Source organism: Dicentrarchus labrax, unplaced genomic scaffold, assembly GCF_905237075.1.
Source record: "Dicentrarchus labrax unplaced genomic scaffold, dlabrax2021, whole genome shotgun sequence".
NCBI classification, from domain to species: domain Eukaryota; kingdom Metazoa; phylum Chordata; class Actinopteri; family Moronidae; genus Dicentrarchus; species Dicentrarchus labrax.
In genome coordinates, this window is record NW_026136714.1 from 8,089,595 (window position 1) to 8,111,154 (window position 21,560).

Genomic DNA, 21,560 nt, shown 5'->3' on the forward strand with positions numbered 1-21,560 from the left:
ATCCTTAAACATTTGTCCTTATCTTGTCACAGAAACATTTCTTCATACAGGCTGAGTGACTAAAGTATGTCTTTAAGTTGTTAAGTTACAACTGATGTCAAGTTTTGCAAAAACACTCAGTCACTAATCATTAGTGCAGCAGAAAATGATAGTACTGAGTGTTGAAATTACATTTTTAACCTCTACAATAGCCTTAGAGTTTGTTTTAGCAAAATACCTATCCAATATTGCAAATAAACATACATAATTGCATTGTTGTTTAGCCTGTAATTATCCCTACTGTGGCATGTTATGATTTTAAGCGTTTATTTTTGACAGACAGCTGCCCCCATATGGAAGCCAAAAACAATTTCCCAAAGGCCAGACAAACCATAGCTAGCTTCATTGTGAGAACAAAGAACCATTGGTATTATTCATAATTAAACTCTTATTGTGTACTCTGCTGAATATTTCCATTCTTCTGCCTCTCTCCTGCTCACTCTCGTTTCCCCTCTCAGTACTTTGCACCTCGTGCTGGGAACATCTGTCTGGCGTCAGAGTGGAGCCTGGCTGTGCAGATTGGAGCAGGTAGAGGAGCACATTGTAGCCCAGCTAATGATGAGAGTGTCTGCCCTCTCTCTTGGAGGAGACGCAAGCTGCTGCTTCACGCTCGCTCACTCCACTCATACGCCCAGGGAAACAGATTTCCAAACATATGCAGTATGTTTTTAATCCAGTTGAGCACTTCATTTCCCAGCAAACACAAATAACCTTACGGGACATCCATATCTTATGACAAGGGGGTGGGCGCAAAGGAATTGAACAATTTTCCTTTTTAATGTGATTTTTTTTTTCTCCTCCAAAGTTGCTAAACATGCTCATAACCCAGGTTAACAGTCTGCTTGTTTATGGTTTCACAAACTTTTACACAGAAGTGCCTCCTGGCTCCAAGTCATATGAAGCAACTTTTTCCAATCTAAACTCCACTCAGTGCACCTGTTGTCATCCTTTGTTTAAACTTAAACTGACAGCTCAAACACATGTTCTTTGTGTGAAGTGCCTTAAAGAATTTGAACAGATTGTTGTTGATGATGTATATGTGAGAATTAAGTTAACTAAGCACCTGTTCACGGTACGTGATTAAGAATTACGCCGGAATTTAAAGAAATGCTTTAGGTTTTAAGAAAGAAGTCAGAAAACAGTTTAGTTTTTTTTTTTGCTTTACATTTTAGATTGCAGCTTGAATTAGTTTGAGCCTGACAAAGTTTAGATGCAGGTCATTCATCTTTTTCATAACTGTCCAAAACCTCCCTTGGTACAAGTCAACAATAGCCCTTAACATGGAAGCCCAGCTGGAGGTGCTTAACATTTAGAGCGGTGCTCATCCTGCTGTCAGCTACAGCCAGACAAATGTCAGAGGTGGTACTACATGGAGTTCAGCTTTTGGAAGTCATTTCCTCACTAAACCTCATCAGACTCTCCTCACAGCCTCTCAAAGCCAGATTAGGATGCTAGCGTTTGTTAGTTTGGTTTTTTTATGTAGCTTTTGGAGTGTGACCTTTTCTAAGGTTGTACACTTGCCCGTGTGTCTCTATGTGTGTGCCGTCTGCACGCGCGGATTGGAGTGCATGTGTGAAAAAGTTTAAAAGAGGCGAATAGAACGGGGGCCGGTGAGTTGCAGGGCATGCCCACTTCATACCTGTCACTGTGGCTTTCTCCCCCCCACTCTGCTACACCTGGATCCCCCCCCCTCTTCATGTGTACAAACGGCCTGTAATAATACTATCGATCTTATCTTACTTGCAGCTTATTAACAAACAGGTTCTTCTTCAGTGTGGGCTGATGCTCTCACTGTTCTCCGCCACCTAAAGGGAAAATTACATAAGAATCCTCCGCTCAATTGTCAGCTCCATCCCCCGTCCACATACAACAAATACACACACACACACACACACACATACACACACATACACACAATATACACACACATACACACAATATACACACACAGTACTGTAGCTGATAACCTACCAAGCCTCTTTCCATCTCTATAACAACTGACCTCCCTGCTTTGGTTGCCTTGGTGAGATGATTGAGGAGGTTTCACTGCATGAAGAACGTGAGCTGCTATGGTTTCCTACCAGAAGCTGTGAATGTTGTTTGGGCAGCGAGGGAATAATCATCCATAAATTATAGTTTTCACATGTTGCCTGAAAGTTCCTTTCTAGGAAAATCTAATTCCTATTGATTTCTCCACATGAATTTAGTCTCGATGAGGAAGAAATTCGTATTATATTTCTTACACGTTTATTCAAGAAGGTGGGCCTGCTGTGTGTCAGTGTGCAACATTAATTCCCATCCTGCACACTGTCCTGAATATATCACGATTACTCTCCAAGAAAACAAGGACAACCTGGAAAGCCCTTTTTGATCCAGTCTGTCACACTATAGCCTAGTAGGGAAAAAAAAGAACAGATTGGACCTTCTCCATGCAAATGCAGTTTAAAAACCAGTAGCTCTGCACACATAAAGGCGCTTCTTTTAATATGTGCCCCCTTTCTTCACACCCACGACCATTGTGTATAAAATCCTGTTTTTCCTGAAAAGATTTCTAGTCGCAGCCGCAGACAATGTTCCCCCACACAAGCTGTCGTCTTTGTCATACCCCCCCTCCCCTCCACTTCAGTCAGTAAAGCAGGATCTCTGGCAGTCGGCCCCGCGCGCAAATTTGTGTGTTTCAGGGTACAGGTGGGGGGCTTGCCGGAGTCTGCCTACCTGTTCCCCTGCAAACTGGTCAATTTTGACAGACATGGCGGGTCCGGAGGGGGGAGGGGGGGTTGCGGGCATAAAAACCAGAAGGGGGAGAGAGGGGCGGGTAAATGAACAAATGTCAGGGTTAGTGGGGGGTTGCTGGGGCCGCGGCTGTGGAAAATGCTTCCTCTCAGGGGTGTCTCCTGATAGGGCACGGTGAAGGGGAGTGAGGCATGCTGATAAAAACAACTCACTAACAATTATGCACACCTAAAATAGCCCTTACTTAAGTATATAGCATGCTTGCCAGTTAATTGTACACAAAAACAAAGACTTCACAAAAGACCTCCTGTAGCCAATGTATTTTCTTGTATTTTGGCATGATAATTAAGTGTGACAGCTATGAATGCAAAGTTGGCAGATATTATAGTGGCCTGTCTAACTCTACGTACTGATTATGATTGTTTGTATTCCAAAAGTTATACTAAACTATAAAATTAGAAAACTGCAGTATAGTGCAAATGACTATATTGTATAATAATCAAACAATAAGAACTGGTATGAGTGCTCAGATTGCATGTAATAAAATTAAGTACACTCATATGAAGCATAAATATACTGAAATTAAGTGCACTCATATAAAGGATAAATATACTGAAAGGCCTGTCCGTCATTGTTACCAAAGCTTGGTGATGGAGGTTTGACAGTTATCTGTAGATGATTGTAAATAGAAATTGTAGACGTTGTGCTCTGCTTTATGAATTGTTCCTATTTTTGTGAGTATTTTTGAGTACTCGACAATTACAAAAAAAATGTCCATTCTCTGCAGATTACAGCCTGTTCCTAACCAAGCAGCTGACTGCAAGGGATTTAATGACAGCGTTACTAATATTCTCAAAAGATAATGCTTTTAATAATGCCAAGCGAAAAGCTACCATCAATACAATGCGTTCAGTAGAAGCCAATATTTTGTCCGTGTTACACTTGAATAATTTGTGTACGATTGGTGCATTTCCTCTGAATTGTTCTCTGGATTTGTTCAACTTGTTCTTATTGATATGCTGTAGGACTAACAACCATGAAATCTACTAAGACCTCTGATCTGTACTATTGACCATTATCATAGCCAAGAGGTTTCTTACAATGTGGTATTTTTATGCTACAGTTGGTGAGAAACCTGTTTACATTCCAGGGTGCTGTATAGTTCACTTCTCTCCGCAGCTCAGTCGGATTCCAAAGCACTGTATAGATTTCTTTCAGCTGATGAAATTAAAAAGACAGCAGTGTGTGTGTGGTGTGCCTTCCAGCAACGCGATTTGCCTGTGAGTTCACGATACGGGTTGAGAGGGGAGTTCCTTTGGGGGGGATTAAATAGCTCCCTCTCTTCCTTCCCTCCTCCCCTGCCCTCCATACTTGCAGAACACAAACAGCTTGCAGGGCTGTACAGTACTTGTACAACATGTTTGCCACAATGCTGCTCACAGGTAACAATAAGCCAAGGTCAAAGGTTAAGAGGGATTGTGGAGCTCGGATTCTAGTGTGTTCCTCTGGCAAACATTGTGCAAACAGGCACAGGAAACAGTACCCATAGTATCGCTGCAAGAAAGAAAGTGAGAGACAGAGAGATGGCTTGAAGAGAGGGGGTATCAAAATGAACAAGACCGGGGCTGTTTTCACAAAGATATGTTGGACTGGCCTATAGGGTTAGGACAGTCTTAGTTTTGCTCCTAGACTACCAGTTAGACAGCTGCACAAAAATAAAGACTGATATTAAGCTTTAAAAGAGCTGTCTTACGTTGTATAATCGCACCTACTGAGAACCGGAGACTGTCCTCTCCTAATATGCTTGAAGGAGGGCAAAAAGTAAGTGTGGAAAGTGTCAGTGTACGTCTCTTTTAGCCACGAAAGCAATGTTTCCCTAACCTGAACTTAACTGAACTTTTCTGATCTGCTAGTAAGAGTTACCTAAAATCAGGGGTGGAAGAAGTATTCAGTAGCAATGCAAATACTCAAGATACAAAATACAAATATAAAATACTCCATTATAAGCCCTGCTTTCAAAATATTACTTATATATATATTACTAATAGTATTGCAGTGTAAAAATCTGAAATTAACTGGTAACAATAGCTGAAAAATACAAATGTTGTGGAGTAGAAGTATAAAGTAGCAGAAAATTAAAAGATTGAAGTAAGGTAGGATGACATATTATACTGAAGTACAGTACTTGACTAAATGTGCTTAGTAACATTCCACCACTACCTCTTAACCGTTGGGGGAGTAGACCAGAAAATGGATCATGTTTTATTACAATTACAATTTTTTTATGAAGATTTGGGATCAAGCAACCATCAATGTCAGCTGCTGACAAGAAAAAAGAAAAAGAGCTGTTGGCGATGCTTGTAAATAAATTAAAGTAAGTACTTTTGTAAAACGGCCTCTAAATTGTATGATTTTCTTGTTTTTTAATTGAAAAGACCCATATAAAGAATGTTTGTACCGCAGATAATCCAAAACTACACAGTTTTGGGCAAACGATGAACTTGGATGTCTCTCTGAACTTTGACTGTTGCTTAGATTTAAGCCATAGTGAAAGTCTATCTTTGTGAAACCAGATCCCTGCCTCCGTCAGGCTCTTTGAATGGGAAGGAGATTATCCATTTAATCTCTTAATCATGCACACTGTATACATAGTTGGTCCTGTGCCTAAAACCTCTGTCCTGATCACATGTATCATAGCCACCTTTTGCGATGATTCCCTCTAACCCACAGATTTATTCAGGTTAGCGCTGACACTGTTACACACGTTCCTCTCCAGCTGTCAGTATATTATACCCTTGGTGCCCTGTTAAAATGAAACCCAGACCATTGGTGCATAAAATGGAATGTGGAAATATGTAGATTTTAAAATACAGCTTTTTAAAATCCCTCATTCCCACAAATGTATTCAGAATAAAGGCAGATGTTTCATAACATCAGGTTACTGTACATTTTGCGCAGTATATGTTCCCCAAAAGTAGGAATTAATAATGAAGATGCTTTTTGGCCTGAAATTGCTATTCAAACAATTATGTACTTAGTTTCTTCCAACAAATGCATTCCACATTATTGTTTTGCCTCATAGCAAAGCACCCAAAAGACTAAAACCTTTCATTTCAGCAAAGGCCGCTATTGGTCACCGTCAATAAAAGCATAAAAGCATTTATTTCCCACGTTTGTCAAATTAACAGCATACTCCATCTCCCATAGGACTTGTAAGGTTCATTAACCTTTCTGTGAAGTGGGACAGGTTTCCAGCAGTTACCATAACCTCTGTCTCGCTCCTGCCTCAATTATAATAGAAGAATTAAACATCCAGTGATTCAAAACAGTAATGCTGCCTCTTAAATCCCTTTGTACCAGCTCTCAGTTGTTAATGACTAAAGACACTGAATGAACTATAGAGTTATCAACAGATATAACCGCGGACAGAAGCATATCAAATGGCTACTCTTCACAGCAGGGATTACTGACTATACATGTGCAGTTTTTGTTTGATGGCCAGAGTTTACTGTTTCTAAAAGTATTTTAAATGGTCAGTTGCCTTTTGTTGTTTTCTATGAATTACACAATATTGGATTCATGGTACATAAAATGGTCATTATTAAGCTGGAAAACTGTGCCACATGTGTGTGGAAACAGATATGGCTGTTTATTAGTATATTGCAGATTGCAGAATATTTCACCAAAAAGTGTAGTCGCACCACTGTCCTTCCAAAGTCAAAAGAATAGACTGACCTTGAACTAATTAAGTGGTCAATTACACGCCTGTTGATCTCTTTTAATTTCTTAATAATTAGATTAATTGTGTGGGCAAAGAGTTCGTTCTCTTGTCCACCTACTCTTACTCCTCCTTCATCCTCCACGTCTGCCTCTCACTTCTTTTTCTCCTCCTCCTCCATGCCCCGACCCACAAGGTTTCCATTTACTCATTTATTTTGTGTCACCGTTCACACTTCAAAAACTATTTTAATTCTATGCCACTGACTGTTTTAATAAGCTTAATCTTCCTCTTCTCTCCCACCCCCTTACTTCTCCCCCATTCTCTCATGTATTAATCAAAATCCAGCACGTGCCTGGATGTATTTTTGTGGGCATACAGCTCCATTGTAACCTATCAATTTACTACCTCCATGGATTTATGGTCTTGCCGCCGGAAAAAGCTGTAGCCATGGAGTGGCGAGGCCCTTGTGTCTGTGTGTGTGTCTTCTGATGCTACTTGTAGGCAAGCTCAGGCTGGGATTTTCCAGCACCACCCCCGTCAGTGGGAAGCCCTGTATGGGGACATGTCAGCGCCTTGTTTGCTTGTTGTGCTGATGAAGCTGGGGGTGGGGCGAGTGGGCAGCCTTGTTCAGGTTCCAGGATTCCCTTCAAATGAGTCAGCCAGCCCCCACTCAAACTGACTGTTACCTTGGGAACTCAGGCTTGGGCTTCCCTCAACAGTACTTAAGTACAGACTCATCGCACCCATACTCTCTCACACACACACACACACACACACACACAGGAGCTGTAAGGGCTCGGAAGCAGCACCCAGGTTGGATGTGATTACCTCATTAAAACGCTCTCACTTTGGTCGGTGCTCTGCCCTGTTAGGCCCAATCTGCTCTATGAGAATGAGATGACCAACTCGGCACGGCCACTTTGTTAAGGCGAATTTGTAATGTATGCAAATTAAGACTGAATAGATGAGTGTGATAATGAGTTTGGGTGGCTAGTTTCTTAAGTCAGTGATTTGAGTAATAGTATGCTTCCCTGCTAATGAGCATGGCTGATGTAGTGTAGGTTTGGTACATCAGTGTGTCGGGTGATGTCAGTGATGTCTGGAGTTCACTTAATAACTGGACTGTTTATGTTTCCAACTCAGTTCATTACCAAAGCCAAATGAGTTTCTTTACTAAAGCCATTAGTCTAGCAGGCTATTGTTAAGTGGGTTAATTTGTTGATGCGCTCAAGCACATCATGGGTGACTCCCCCACTGGCTTTCACCCTGTCCTGCTGAGGCCAATCCATCCCGCTCAGCTGATCACCATTAGGTTGCTCGACCAACCAGTCACCCCAGACTCAAGCCCATTAGGCTCTCACAGGCTCATTTACCGTGACTGGAGAATCCAGAAAAGATTATTATTAGGGTTGTGTTTGATTTAATAGGGGTCAACATTTTGAGTTTTTTTAAAAATGTAGCTGTTTATGAAAAAATGTGTGTGGAAATGTAGTTAAACCAATACAGTGTTATTTATTTTGTGTGTTATGTATTTATTAAGTAGAGTTGATTGAAATTGTTACATTTACCCTATTTTGATGAGGGGATAGGAGTAGGGGAAGCAGCTACTTTACCAGTTGTACTTAACAAAACGTGAATATAAAAATAACACATACCTTGCACATGTTGTAGCTGCCATACACCTCTAAAGGCTGGCATTACTCCCAGTTCATGCAGCACTGGGCTTTGCCAAGGTCTGTTTGTGTGCCATCTTGATCTATCTCAGAAGAAGAAGATTGTGACCTGCATTGGCCACAGACCAGCAGAGCGCTTCCAGTAAAGGAATATGGTGTAGCTTGAGTTTGCGGTGCAGTTGAAAAGGTGATGCCATTCTTCAGCACCGGGTTTAGTCTCTTCACACTCCTCAGTTACAGAGCCATATGGGATATATTTGATGCCCCTTTGAACTGTGGGCCCTCGTCTATGGTAATAGAAACCATTGCGCAAAGAGCAACTCTAGGAAGCAGGTTGTGATAGACCCTCTATAGCCTCTATGAGTGAAAGTCATACACCACCACAGGAAAGCATTGGTGGTATGCCACACAATGGAGCTCCCTATAGATGTGGTTTTAGATGTGTTTCCAGGTCCTGGCTGGTAGGTAGGTGGTTCCTCACGATGGCTATACCACACCAGAACCGCTTCGTCAACTTCCTTGACTAGGATGCATGCTTGTCTGCAGCTGGCATCAATGCTGCAGACTCACTGGGTATGAAGATTTTAATCCAGCATGGCAGCTGAACCTGACAGAAGTTGACTAGCTCTTTTGAGGGCCACCTGGCAAAGTTGGATCAAATCTGGGAGAGACCAAGGTCCTGCTCAAAGGCCAGTTGGAAGTGAAGGACATTAAAGTCATTAATAAGTGGAGAGCAGAGCATCTAAATGGATGTGTGCAGGCCTGGATTTGTTGATGGTTGGAGAGTTGCACACACAGTACCTGCCGTAATCTGCAAGGTGAAGAAGCATACTAACCAGCAATGCATCCTGCGTGGTCTGTGCCCTCTGTCTGATGGGTCTCGTTGTAAGGGCAATCAGGTCACAGGAGCTCACAGAGTGTGGCTATGGACGCATAATGCTTGGCTTCTTCCGTCCTCAACAAATCCAGGACAATACATCAACTGGCTTAATTATGTCTGCTTCCAGCTTCTTCTAAAGGTAAGTAGATACTCTGTCCTGCAGTTTTAGTGTGGTGCACCGGTTTGAAGACCTGTCAGCCTCAAGGAGGGACTGATGGTTCAGGACTGACTGGCTTTTGTTGCATACTGTTAGTAAATTCAAAATCAGGTGATCTTGTACACTAGGTGGTCTCTTTGCACTCATTATACTACAGAATCTTGTCACACAGTCATTTTTAATTCAGAAATTACAATGAAATCTTTAATTTCTAGCATCCTCAAGATAACTAAGTCCTCTAGTTGAGCAGTCATGTAAATTCTCTCTTCCACTTTGTTTAACCTGTAAACGGTGAGGTTCCTTGAGAGACACATACTTTTAATTCACAATAACCCTGCAAATGAATGGGCTGATTACTGAGGCGAAGATGAGGAGGCAGTCATAAGCACTTGGCTTGAGTGGAATAGGCGAGGGGGGGAGGGGTGGCTGTGGCGGTACAAGTCCAGCCTCAGAAATAGAGCTGTGAACACCATCTGTCATGCTCTCTCTCCCCGTCTGTTAGCCTGACTGCAAGTAAAAGGGAGAATGATGCTCTCAGAACTGCATTAGAAGGACGTGGGTGCTGATTGTCGTAGGTGTGGGTTTACAGGGTGTGCAAGGGAGGGGGAGGGAAGCGGTGGATATACAAGGAGGTGCATGAGTAACTGACAAAGGGAAGCACTCACCCACACAGAGAAGGAGAAGGGTTGTTGGGCAAGTGGGTATTCCTGGTGAAACCGCACCCCTGCACCCACCCACCACCTCCTCGCGGACTCCTACCTATTGGCTCTTGTCAGAGGATTCCTAGCGGAAGTTATGTAGACAAATTATACAAACACTGTTCATCTTATCCTCTAAAGCCTAGAGAAGTAAACAATTCTCGTATAATATTAGGCTTAACTTCTAATTCTTACTGTTGATCAAGTTTACCTGGGTGATACAGGTAGCACCTGTTTTAGTTAGCCACTTTTAGACCCACAGGAGGTGCATGAGTGTCCCATAGTCAAGAATAGCATGAAGAATAATACTACAATCAACTCTGAACTAATTCCGATTCATTGTGCGCTTTATGATAAATTAGTTGGTCTGGATCAGTCTTGGTTGTGCTTCACTTGGAACAGAGAGCTGGAGTTGCTGCACTGAATATTGGTGGTGGGAGTGTCAGGCTATTACGTGACCCACAGGAAAAGCTATGCTGCATTGCTTTTTCCAGATTTTCAGAATTATTCATTGCTCATAACGTGTAGGTTGTTCAGGATCCTTTCTGCTTTTGTCTGAGTCAGAGTGTGAAATGGAGTCAGTAAAACATGAAGGCAAGCTGGGCCACGATGAACAACAGGGAGAGACAGGACGAAGTGTCCGTAACACCACAGCTGGACTAATATTAGTTAAATCTGATATCTAAAGAGATAACTTTTTACATTTGAGCAGAGCAGAGACACATGCAGAAACCTTCAGTGAAAATAGTTTCTTTAAAATTTCAGTTCTAATATGCTAATTTTCATATTTAAATCTGCAATGCTGTTTTCCATGATTGCCCTCCACAGGCAGATCAGAGGTCAGGATCAGCTATACAACAGCTTGTAGAGACTCTTGTCTTTTTCATGGGCCATTTACCAGCACACATGTTTCCTGTTGCAGAGTCATGAACTCGACCAGCCATTTGAAAGGTGGCGTCCCTACTCATTACACCCCCCTGCTGCCACAAGTACATCAGTAGATGTCTGGACAGACTCCAGCAATGTCAACACAGTACAACAAATATTTAGCCGATCAGTGATACCCCTGAGTAGATTAACAACTGCGGTGACATTTTCTTGAAAGTTAGCTTGAATTACAATCAACCAACCATAAATCTGTCACTGCCACATTTTTCAATGGTTTGTTCGGATTTAGTTTTTCGTGTGAATTTTGGCAACAGAGACACAGTATTATACCAAGTCCAGGCTTCCCCCGATTATGTTGCTATAGTTTCTCTCCTACACTTCCTCACTGGTTCATAAAGTCTCATATCAAACGTAATGTTCTCCTCTTGAAAGACTGACACACCTTTACGCTTCAAAGTGTGTTGTTTCTTTTCTGATAGGTATGTAAAATACTAGACAGCCATTTTGACGCTTTCGGTTTTTTATCTCTCTGTCAGTTTGTGCCTCTCCCACACTGCTCAGTGTGTGATTCACCATCACAGCTACACGAATGGGTATTCCCCTAGTATGAAGATGCAAACAGTAGTCACATTTTGTTGATAACTTTCACATTAACTCAATCCATGCAATTTGTTTTTCTCTGTTTGTTTCATTAGCATTTGAATAGAAACTGTATGGTTTGTCCATCGACTAAATAAATAGAACTAAACAGACTATTTAGACTTTATGGTGACTATAGATTAAATGATTGACATTTTTCTGACTGATAATCACCAAACCTCAATGCTGCTATGATAAATGATTTGATATAAGGGTTTGGTGACAGGAACTATTCATAAACTGACATCTAGTCACAGCGATTTGTGGTGATTCATTCATTATTCAAATCAGTACTATCCATTTTCAAATGTAGTGTAGTATTTTTGTAATTGCAACAGAACTTTAAACTACTAAGCTTTTCTTTATCTTCTCAATTACGTGACCAGTTAAATGATATATGTATGCTTGTAACGTTTATATCTGCCACACAAGGAAAGGAAAGGTCTTTTTAAAACTATTCTTTTATTTTCACATTCAGAGTCACACATTAAAAGACAAACAAATGTACACTTTCACCCTCCTCCATCACACACCCTCCCCAATCCTCCCACATCTTTCCTCCACCCACCACCACATACAGTTCACATTACTTACTTCCATTTTATGTTCGCGGAAAGTAAAGTAAGATTTATAATCGCAGCAATAAAATAACACAAGAAGAGTTTAAAGAAACAAACATTTAACTCTTTTAAATTTGGGCTTTGGTAAAACTATGAAATAAATATATAAATATGTGTGCAGTCCAAAATATACAATATGACCACAAGATTAGATGTTATTTTATATATTTAGCTCTATGAATGATATAAGAAATTATGTTATGATTGATACTCATGAACATGAATTTAAAATGTAGTGCTTAGATGTGAAAATATTTATACACACTGATAGTCTAGTTCCTTGGTAACTGCATAGATAATGAAACAGTTCCCAGTCTTTCAACTTTCAGCTGCTGAAATGACATCAATTCCAACAGTTGAAACACTGACACAGCAGCTTTAAGTACTCTGAGGTCTCATTGTAAAGATACACATTTGAAATCTTCTGCTGCTTTTCAGTCGACTAGTGAATCTATATGTTAAGAAAAGGCTGTACAGTAAGCCTTGCATTTGTATTATGAGCAGATACTGTACAATTACAACTGTCCTTATGTAATGTTTTTCTCAGCTTGAGGCCGGCACAGATGATCAAAAATAAACATATTTGCGGTTGGTCAGTATAACTATACTGGAGTATCCCTCCAGGCTTTTTTTGTGATTGTTCTTGCCTAAAAATTCTGATTTCACATACAAATTTTTTCGCAATGAAATTGCGGGAGAAAGTCAATATGTAGAAAATATGTAAAATCACTGCTATGATTGGTAAAATTTGCAGAAAAGTTGCAGTGATTGGACCAAACTCCGCAGAATTTAAGGGGATTGGTTGAATTTGCGTTAATTGTGGCAATTGCAACATCACACCTTCCTGGAGGGACTGATCTGTTCTTACTGTATATGTTTGAGTGTAAGTAAGATTTATTTTAATGAATGTATAACGTTTATATGCCACAGTATAATATACTGGAGAATACATTATATAAGAAGTAGACATCAAATCACCTTCATCTGTATATTACATCTATGTGACATAGTCATCAAAAACATATTTTAATAAATCAATTTTTATACTTCTCATGACATCTATCAGGTTAATTTTCATTCTTTTGAGATATGTCTACTGTCACCAGACATGGTATGCATTTTAAGATAGTTATCCTCAGTGTATAAAGTGTATACTGTTCCTGCTTTTATTGGGGAGTGTTACGACCCAGCTCTGTAACAGGGAGCTTTACAGTGTCTCGACGCGAGTCCCAGCGCTTTTGACTTTTCTAACCCTGAGCTCTGAGTATGATCCTAGCTGAGAATATCATTGATCCAAGATTAACTTCATCAATGCACTATGTGGCTTTTGATTCCCCCTAACAAAGCTGTGATGGATTTACTGTATGAAAAACTTTCTGTGGTGGAACCAGCTGCAACATCTATCATCCTGTAGTTGAAGTAACTTAAATGAGAAACCTGTGTAAGTGCTTGTTCACCAGCTCACTAAAGGAACAGACATTGTGTGAGCTTTGTAATCATATTATATCCCAAATTTATGACATCATCATTCCCAGATTTTGCACGGGTGGGGTTCACAAGAAAATCATTCAACAGGGTCGAGATGCATTTGCTCAGTTTAATTAGATCAAACTAATTCCAACCTCTCAAGTAACATTTAAATCTTCTGTACTTCTACGTGCCATTGTTTCATTTTACTTTTGTCCACAAATTTATCCTAAAGGTACATATATTCACCATTATCTAGTTACCTATTAGCATGCATATTAGTAGCATATTGACTTTTTATTAGTCATTGAAAGGCACTTATTTTAACATAGCCTTATTTTGCATGGTTATATTCTACAACTACTAGGCCAGTAACTAAGAGTTTTCCCTCACCAGCCTCCTAATTAATGCTGAGTGATAGTAAGTTAAGAGGTTGTACATATATTACAATCTTAATATGCTTTGCTCAGTATGGGCCGTATAAGGTGGTAGTACCACAAGAATACTCATTCCCCCTTAATAACACTTAAAAACTGTGGTCTTTTCTTATGTAACAAAACTACATGTGTAAATAGTGTCCAAATAACGTTAAATTAAGTATTTCTAACTCAGAATATGTTCCCCATTATAAAGTGCTCATAAGATAATGTGAATATGTCTACCTGTCTAAAGTGTTTCCGAACATTTATTAAAAACCCATTCTTTAAACTGAAACTTTCTTAATAAACACAATTAACACAGCAAGCGGCTGTCAATCATTTCATGGTCAGAACTTTTCACGCTTTGTGCCCCGCCCCCACAGCAGGGTCCCTGAGGGAGGCCGCCCACCATGTGAGAATGTCCTGTAGATTAGTGTGAGCGAGTCCGTCACTCCCCAGTGAACATCAAGAGTCAGCGACCTCAACACTGCCCTGCCCTGTCACAGCTACTGTGATACCAGTTCTGCTCTAAACCACCATAACCACATTATTTTGAAGATGTTGATATCTTTGAATATTGATATATGTTATTCTATGTGAGTTCTGCATGTGATTGACTTGTCTTTTATTGTTTGGCTGAATTTTAATATTGCATTCATTTGCTGTTGTTTCTACTCTATGTATTATAATGAAATTAAAAGGGCAGAGGGTGTCACAGAGAGGGAGCGAGAACCGAGCATTAAGATGTGGGAAAATGTTGCACGCTCAAATGTTGACTACCTGTTGCTATGGCAATGGGTTTGGATCCTGCAGGCTGCAGGACTCTTGCTATTTCTAAATAAAGCTTTTTTTCTCACTGATCAGTGGATGAAGATACTCTCAGTTGAAACTAATCTTCAGAATTTTACCAGTCTCTGTGTAAACACTGGTGCTCTGCACTCTAATACTTACCCCTAAACCTCCTAAACAGCAGTTACAGGATTATAAATGAGACAGGGCACAACAGAGGACACATGCTTTGCTACTGATGGATTATTTTACTGAAAGGGTCAAATATAAATGATCAAATTAATATCGCTAAACAAATCATCACAGTGTATGTGAATTAATCTGGCACACATTATGTGCTATGACAAGAGCTATAACATTTTTATTGAAACTATGTACCATGGTCAGCTCTAAAAACTCATCATGTGACAGCAGCAGTATTAAAAAAAAAACAGTGATCAGTTCAGCTTCCTAGTCCTTTGTTCCACATATGACTACAAAGCAAACAAAATCTTCCTTTTTCTTTCAATAATATAATCTAAACACTAATACTGCAGTTATTCATTAGTTTACTGAAATAGGGGGATCATGTTGTCTTACCAACAGTTTAATGTTTTTATCCCTTTTTAAAAAAAAGATTATAATTGGTGAGTACAAAATGTGTTTGCACTGTTTCTAAGATCTACAAAATATTTTGTATGTTCTGGGTAAGTCCACATCCCTAAAGACAAATACAGCTTAAGGTTTTTATACTACTATGACATTCAGCAAACTGGGATTTTTGCTTAATGATCAAAGGAGATAAAAGAGAAAAAAAGCCTCCTGTCCTGCATGTCTTTTGTCCTCACTGTCTAGTCTAGCTGTCTAGTAACACAGTACCTTTGTCACCCTGTGGGGGGAGCCTGTGTGTGTGTGTGTGAAGAAAAGAGGACTGAAATAGGTGCTGAGACCAGATATTTGATGCCTGATGGGGACTTCCATGCTTACCTCAAGTGGGTTTTGGGCCATTTCACAGACAACATATTTAGTCCTTTTTCCTCCCACTCAAGGATGCAGCCGTCTTCAGTAAGCAGCCAAGTCTATTAAACAAACATTCCTGTGTGCAATTTGCAGTGTGAGGTGCCTGACTGTGTGCTTCCTGGGGATGAGGGAGTTTAACCTGACAAATATACAGTAGAAAATGCTTATGAAAAATATCTGCGCTTCACATTGGGTTACATGATGTCTGTTTCTAGGCAACAGGAAGTTAATATACAATTAATAATATGGGAAATTGCTACCTGGAAATCCACTCAGTGGTTTAATTTGCTTGGGAACTGTCTTTTGTCTGGGAATTGTCTCATCAGATTTTAATATAAAAGATCTTCCAAGATATTTGACTTTGACATATTTTAACCAACAATTTTGAGGTAGTGAAGCTTCCTGTAAGGTTACATTTTACAATTACGAGCAGCACGTATGATTGTCTTTCTCCAATCATCACCTAAGTCTCAATGTTTATTGGATCTATGCATGCTGTAACACTTATATGTCTAATCTAGTTAAATTCAGCAGTTTAGACTATAACAAAATTTGCTCCAAATAAAATTGGCTTGGGAATTAAATGGCATCTCCAGCCTCTCTCTAGTTGGTACAGTGGGTGCTATTTCAAGGACTGACCGCTGAGCTGAGCAAGCACAGAATATTTGGCTGTGGGAGCACAAAACTAAGGGAAGAGTGGCATTATTTTCTGTTGTAGGAAGCAATGTAATGTCCCCACTGTACTGTCTGTCTTGTCAAATTATTAACTATAGATTTTTGTCTCAGATTTAATTTAACTGTCCTTCATAAATCTCCTGAATGCTTTGGCTGACTGACTGTGTCTGAATTATCAGGGCTCTGGACTCAAGAAAGCACAGATACAAGGGACAACCCTCACTGGTAAGTGTGGTTATCAATTGACATTCATTTAGTAACTTTTATTACTATACTCAGTTCATCTTAGTTTACTTTAATGACACAAGGTTATCTTCTACTTCTGTATGTTGTGTAAGCTGCACAATGTAATGTCGTAAATTATATATTTTTATTTGGACTAATTCCACAATATTATTTTGGATTTATACCTATTTAAGTGAACTTTGTTATTATTGTTATTATTATTATTATGTTTACGGTAAATCTTAAAAAAGCAGGGTGTCAATTAGACCCCATGTCTGGATTTTATAGAAGTTCTTTGTATTTATAAAACATCTTAAAGCCCACCTGGTTGCACACTTCAGCGAGTTCTAAGCTGCTTAGATTGCCTTTTGTAAATATGGACGTGCTAGACATTGTTAGATTCTCCACAGTTCAAATTGTTCAGTTCATTTTATGGAAATCATGAGCACCAAAGTATCAAATGATCAAATGAATGACTCATAATTGATGTGTCATTTGATGATTTGCCAAATGTTGTGTGCAAAAGGGAATTAAACGCCTGTACCACACAATATGGAGGTAAAATGATTTAATACTTTTTTTAAAACATACTTTTTACTCTGCCTCGTTGTTGTGGGCACATTTTTTTGTCAAAAATCCATTTAATTCACTGGGTTTTTACATCCTCAGATGATAGGGAAATACTTTTATGTTGGTTCTTGCAGCCAGCAACTGAAAAGTTTGTGTGCTTTGCCCGTAAATACGACATTTTCATGTTCGGGTGGGCAGTAGTGAAGACAATAGTCAACAGCGAGGTAGATTCCTTATGTATTCCATGGGCAAGGATGGTCTCCTACCTGAAGGTGGTGCTATGCTAAACAAACCCCATAGGACGTCATATGGAGAGGCTAATTGGACGGGCTTTTTGGAACACATATTTGCTGATAGATGTAAAAAAACAGAGATAATGGTAATTTCTCATATTTTGTCGGCCTCTAGATACACTGGCAACACATTTATGTTGAAAAGCCACAAAAAGTGAATTTTGCATAATATCTGAACTTTAAAGAAGATTTATCAAAAGAAAACTGTATCACATTGCTAGGAATTCAGGGTTACAATATTATGGATCCACAGCTACCACTGGTTTATTGACGTCTAAAAAAAATCTACATGCATGAAGACGTTTTTGAATCATTGATCTCTAGAAACCGTAAAATGAAAATAATTTAGCCCACTGTTGCCCACAGTAACATTGCGATAATCATAAACAGTATATTGCTATGTAATATCATTCACCAATCTCAGCTCTTCTGATTCAGATTCTTTGTACTTCCATGCAGACTATTCTCCTCCAACCCCGCCAAAGAAGACTGGCTTTCACCGCTACCAGTTCATATTGTTTGAGCAGCCCCCGTATGGACCATTGTCACTCACCGAGGAGGAGTCAACCCGTGGTAATGACTCCACAACACTGCTGGCCACTGCAGTATCATCTATCATATACCAACACAACTGCCAGCAGTTAGTTGTTGAATCAGCAATAGAAGGATTACACCAAGGCATTAAAACTCAAGGCCCAAACATTTCCTTTCAAATTAACCACATAATAGGTTTTGGGGGTTATAGGTTTTGTGTTTTAGGAACCTTTTATGGGCTACTGGGGTTATTTTCTAAGCATTAGTTAGTAGATTATTCTATTTCCTCACATACAAGAGGAAGTTGTGTCATTTTACAACCTTAGATTGATTTAGGTTCTGCATCATTTGTTTGAGTGGGCTTAATACTTTATTTAGGGTGAAATGTTTCCATATTAGGTCTCAACAAATGTATCTGTGACACTACTGAAGCTGCTATTATTAGTGATTTGATTTATCATGTGATGTCTCAAGACATTCCAGCCAGACTCTATCTATCTCTCTAACTATCTGTCCTCTCTAAGCCCAGGTTGTGGACACATGTCATTATGCATAATCCACAAACAATTATGGGCATTTAATCGAAGCATTTGGAGTTGCTTTAGAAAGATCTGCAAGTGCTTGAACCTAACAAGGGAAATGTTAATGAGGTTAGTGAGTAAGTCTGCTGCAGTGTTAATGCCTCCGGGGTCAAGACAAGTATTGTTGGCTCCCACGCACACCTGCACGAGTCTGCCTGACCACATCTTGTTAACCCCCGCCAAACCAAAAATCCGTATCAATGTCAGTGAACACTAGTTACATTTACTTATAATCTTGATTGCTGATGATATTATTACCAGATCATTTCTTAGTTTGTCTCTGAAAAGACAATGGTGTTTGTGTTGCAGAAAGCAGAGTTATTGTTTTGTTTATACTTCAGGTTTTCTGACTTCTGAAGAAAAGTCTCTTGAAGGTGGGCAACTGCACTTGGATGTACAGTGGAGTACCTCACAGGGGGGCGTGCCCGTCTGTCTGTTCTACTCGGGTCACAGCCGGTGATTTGAGGGGAGATCGGGGCGGTTTGAGACTTCAAGCGCTGCAGCCGTGAATGAGTGAAGCTGCCAGTCTCTGCTGTTTGAAGTTTTGACAGCAATGTCAGCAAACAATCCAGGCACATTAGGCTGAGTTCTGTTTGATGTTGAAACCTCTGGAAAAAGAAATGTCAAAAGAGATGTACTTATTATGTATTCAAACTCACATTTTGGGAGGTTGAGATGAACTCGTATCACATTGATGGGGTATTCACTGTGTCAGAACTGGTTAAGTTGAAGAAAAATAATAGTATGAATAATAGCCTGCTGTTTAGAATATTTTAATATATTTTTTTGTGCAAAATAAACTGGAGCGCACTCATTTTTCTGCTACCAGCTACAATACAGTAGCTGCCCCCACATTATGAAGCGATTGAACTGAGTGGATCCACCCATCCTTAATCTACTGGATGAGTTTAACTCCCGCTGGTGTACTTCCTCTCTCCTGCAAACTGTTCTCTCTATTCAAGGGAAATTAAATTAAGAAATTCACTCTTGTATAATCAAATGTTTCATTTGATGGGTCAATTCTGGAGAGGATAACTGCCCTTGTAAAGAGGGCAATGGAAATAGACTCTGCATGACATATTTAAGAACGAAAGCCTAGTCATGGTTTATGAATAGAAATCTATTCGATTTTCACAGTTGTTATTGGTTTGGCTGAATTCAATTGTGTACCTGCTGTATTATTACTGGCCTCCCCTTGGCCATGATGAGCACGGTATTCCCGCACAGACAAGAGGAACGGAGGGAATCCCATGTCTCCCCACCTCCTCCGTTAAGTATGTTCACTTATTAGCGTCTGTCCTCCCTCCATGTGGTATGACACAGAGAGCATTTTTCATAGCCCATGACATTAATTGATGTGATTTGCGAAGGGAGAGCATTTAGTCGTGGGTGGGAGACTCCTAATGATCGTTTTCCACTTCCAGTAGCGCAGTCATTGACTCAATTTTATCGCAAATTTGTTGTCTTTTTTCTTTTCATCTCTGACCATCACTTGAGTAGTAAAGGGGGCAACAATGAGAGGTGGAGCAGGGCTGTTGTGAGGAACCGTGGGAGTCTGCTGTGCCTCCTGTGTTAAGGTTATGAATGTGGGTCAGTGAACTGATGGAGACAGCTGGTTTGTTACACAAGGAACTACAGGGGGGCTACACTCTTGGCACCGGGCACAGGGGCGTGATCGTAGGGAATCCCCTTCGCTCTGGCTCAGGAAGGCTGTCCCTGACTGGAGGCTGCCCCTGTGCCAGGGTGGGGGGCAGGCGTGGGCACACAGGCCCTCGTGATACTTGTTAGCCACTTGGCAAGCTCTCAATATGTCCTGCTACTGTTCAGTGTCAGTTTGTCAAGGGAAACAGTGTAACAAGGCCGGGGAGGGAAACGCTAAGGCCTTGAGAGAGGCTATCTAGTGTTGTTTCAGCTTACACAGTGGTTTGCACATATACTGTTCACACATTCAGCCCCCTGTCTCCTGACTGGGACCCCAGAAGATACTGTAGATTGATACGAAACAAAAACTGTGATGAACACGAGAAGAACAGCATTGACTGAAAATTTAAGTTGAAAATAAAAAAATTGATCAGCTCTTGACAATTTTCCCCCCGTTTTTTCATGGTAAATTCCAGGGGAGAGGATGTACGTGACGATCGTGTTGTGTGAATGAATGGATCACAGTGGAGTTAGCTGCTGGATGGTGCACGTTGCTCATCTTGCCTCCTAGAGCCCCTACTGCCAGCTCAGCACACTCCACAGTAATTGAAGCCATTTGCAATGTTGCAGTGTGGTAATGGGCAGATCCATGTCTACCACCCACCCACAGCCTCTACCATTAATCAGAGCTGCGTGGAGTCAAGAGAGCCAGGATTTGGTTGCTACAGCAGGCCTGAGTTTCAGCCAGGAGTCGGCTGCCTTAAAGGAACACTTTGGCATTTTACATGTTTGGCTGGTTGTGTTTTTTTTTTTTTTTTTTAACAGACCCCAGGTTTGGGGTAAAAGTTTCTAGATTTTTCCTCAACTCCCATCATCCATAAATAGCTTTATAGTATTGTTAGAATTCACTGCTGTAATTAATTAGAGCTGACACAATAAATCAATTACTCTTTCCATATGAATATAATAGATTAATTATTCACATCATTTTTTTAAGCAACAATTTCAGCTTCTCAAATCCTTTGAGGAGCTAGATTTGGTGATTTTCTTTGTCATATGTGATAGTAAACTGAATATCTTTTGGTTTTTGACTGTTGGATGGATAAAACAGAATTTGATGATGTTATCTTGGACTGTGGGAAATTGTGATGGGCATTTTCACTATTGTCTCACAATGTATAGACCAAATGGTTGCTAAACAAAGAAAACAATCACATATTAATCGATAATGAACATAACCATTACTTGTAGTAATAGCTGAAATGATTAGTTGATTAGTCAATTAGTTGATTGTCAGCAACTATTCTGATAATACATTT

At 40.1% G+C, this 21,560-nt stretch overlaps 1 protein-coding gene across 1 annotated transcript in view; it reads left to right on the top strand.

Annotated features, from left to right (window-relative positions):
* LOC127376096 (phosphatidylethanolamine-binding protein 4) overlaps positions 1-21,560 on the top strand; it is a 50,568-nt gene that overhangs the window by 26,106 nt on the left and 2,902 nt on the right. Inside the window, exons 5-6 of the mRNA XM_051422674.1 lie at positions 16,577-16,622; positions 17,945-18,058. Of these exons, the coding sequence (XP_051278634.1) occupies positions 16,577-16,622; positions 17,945-18,058 (160 nt within the window). The remainder of the gene's footprint in view (positions 1-16,576; positions 16,623-17,944; positions 18,059-21,560) is intronic.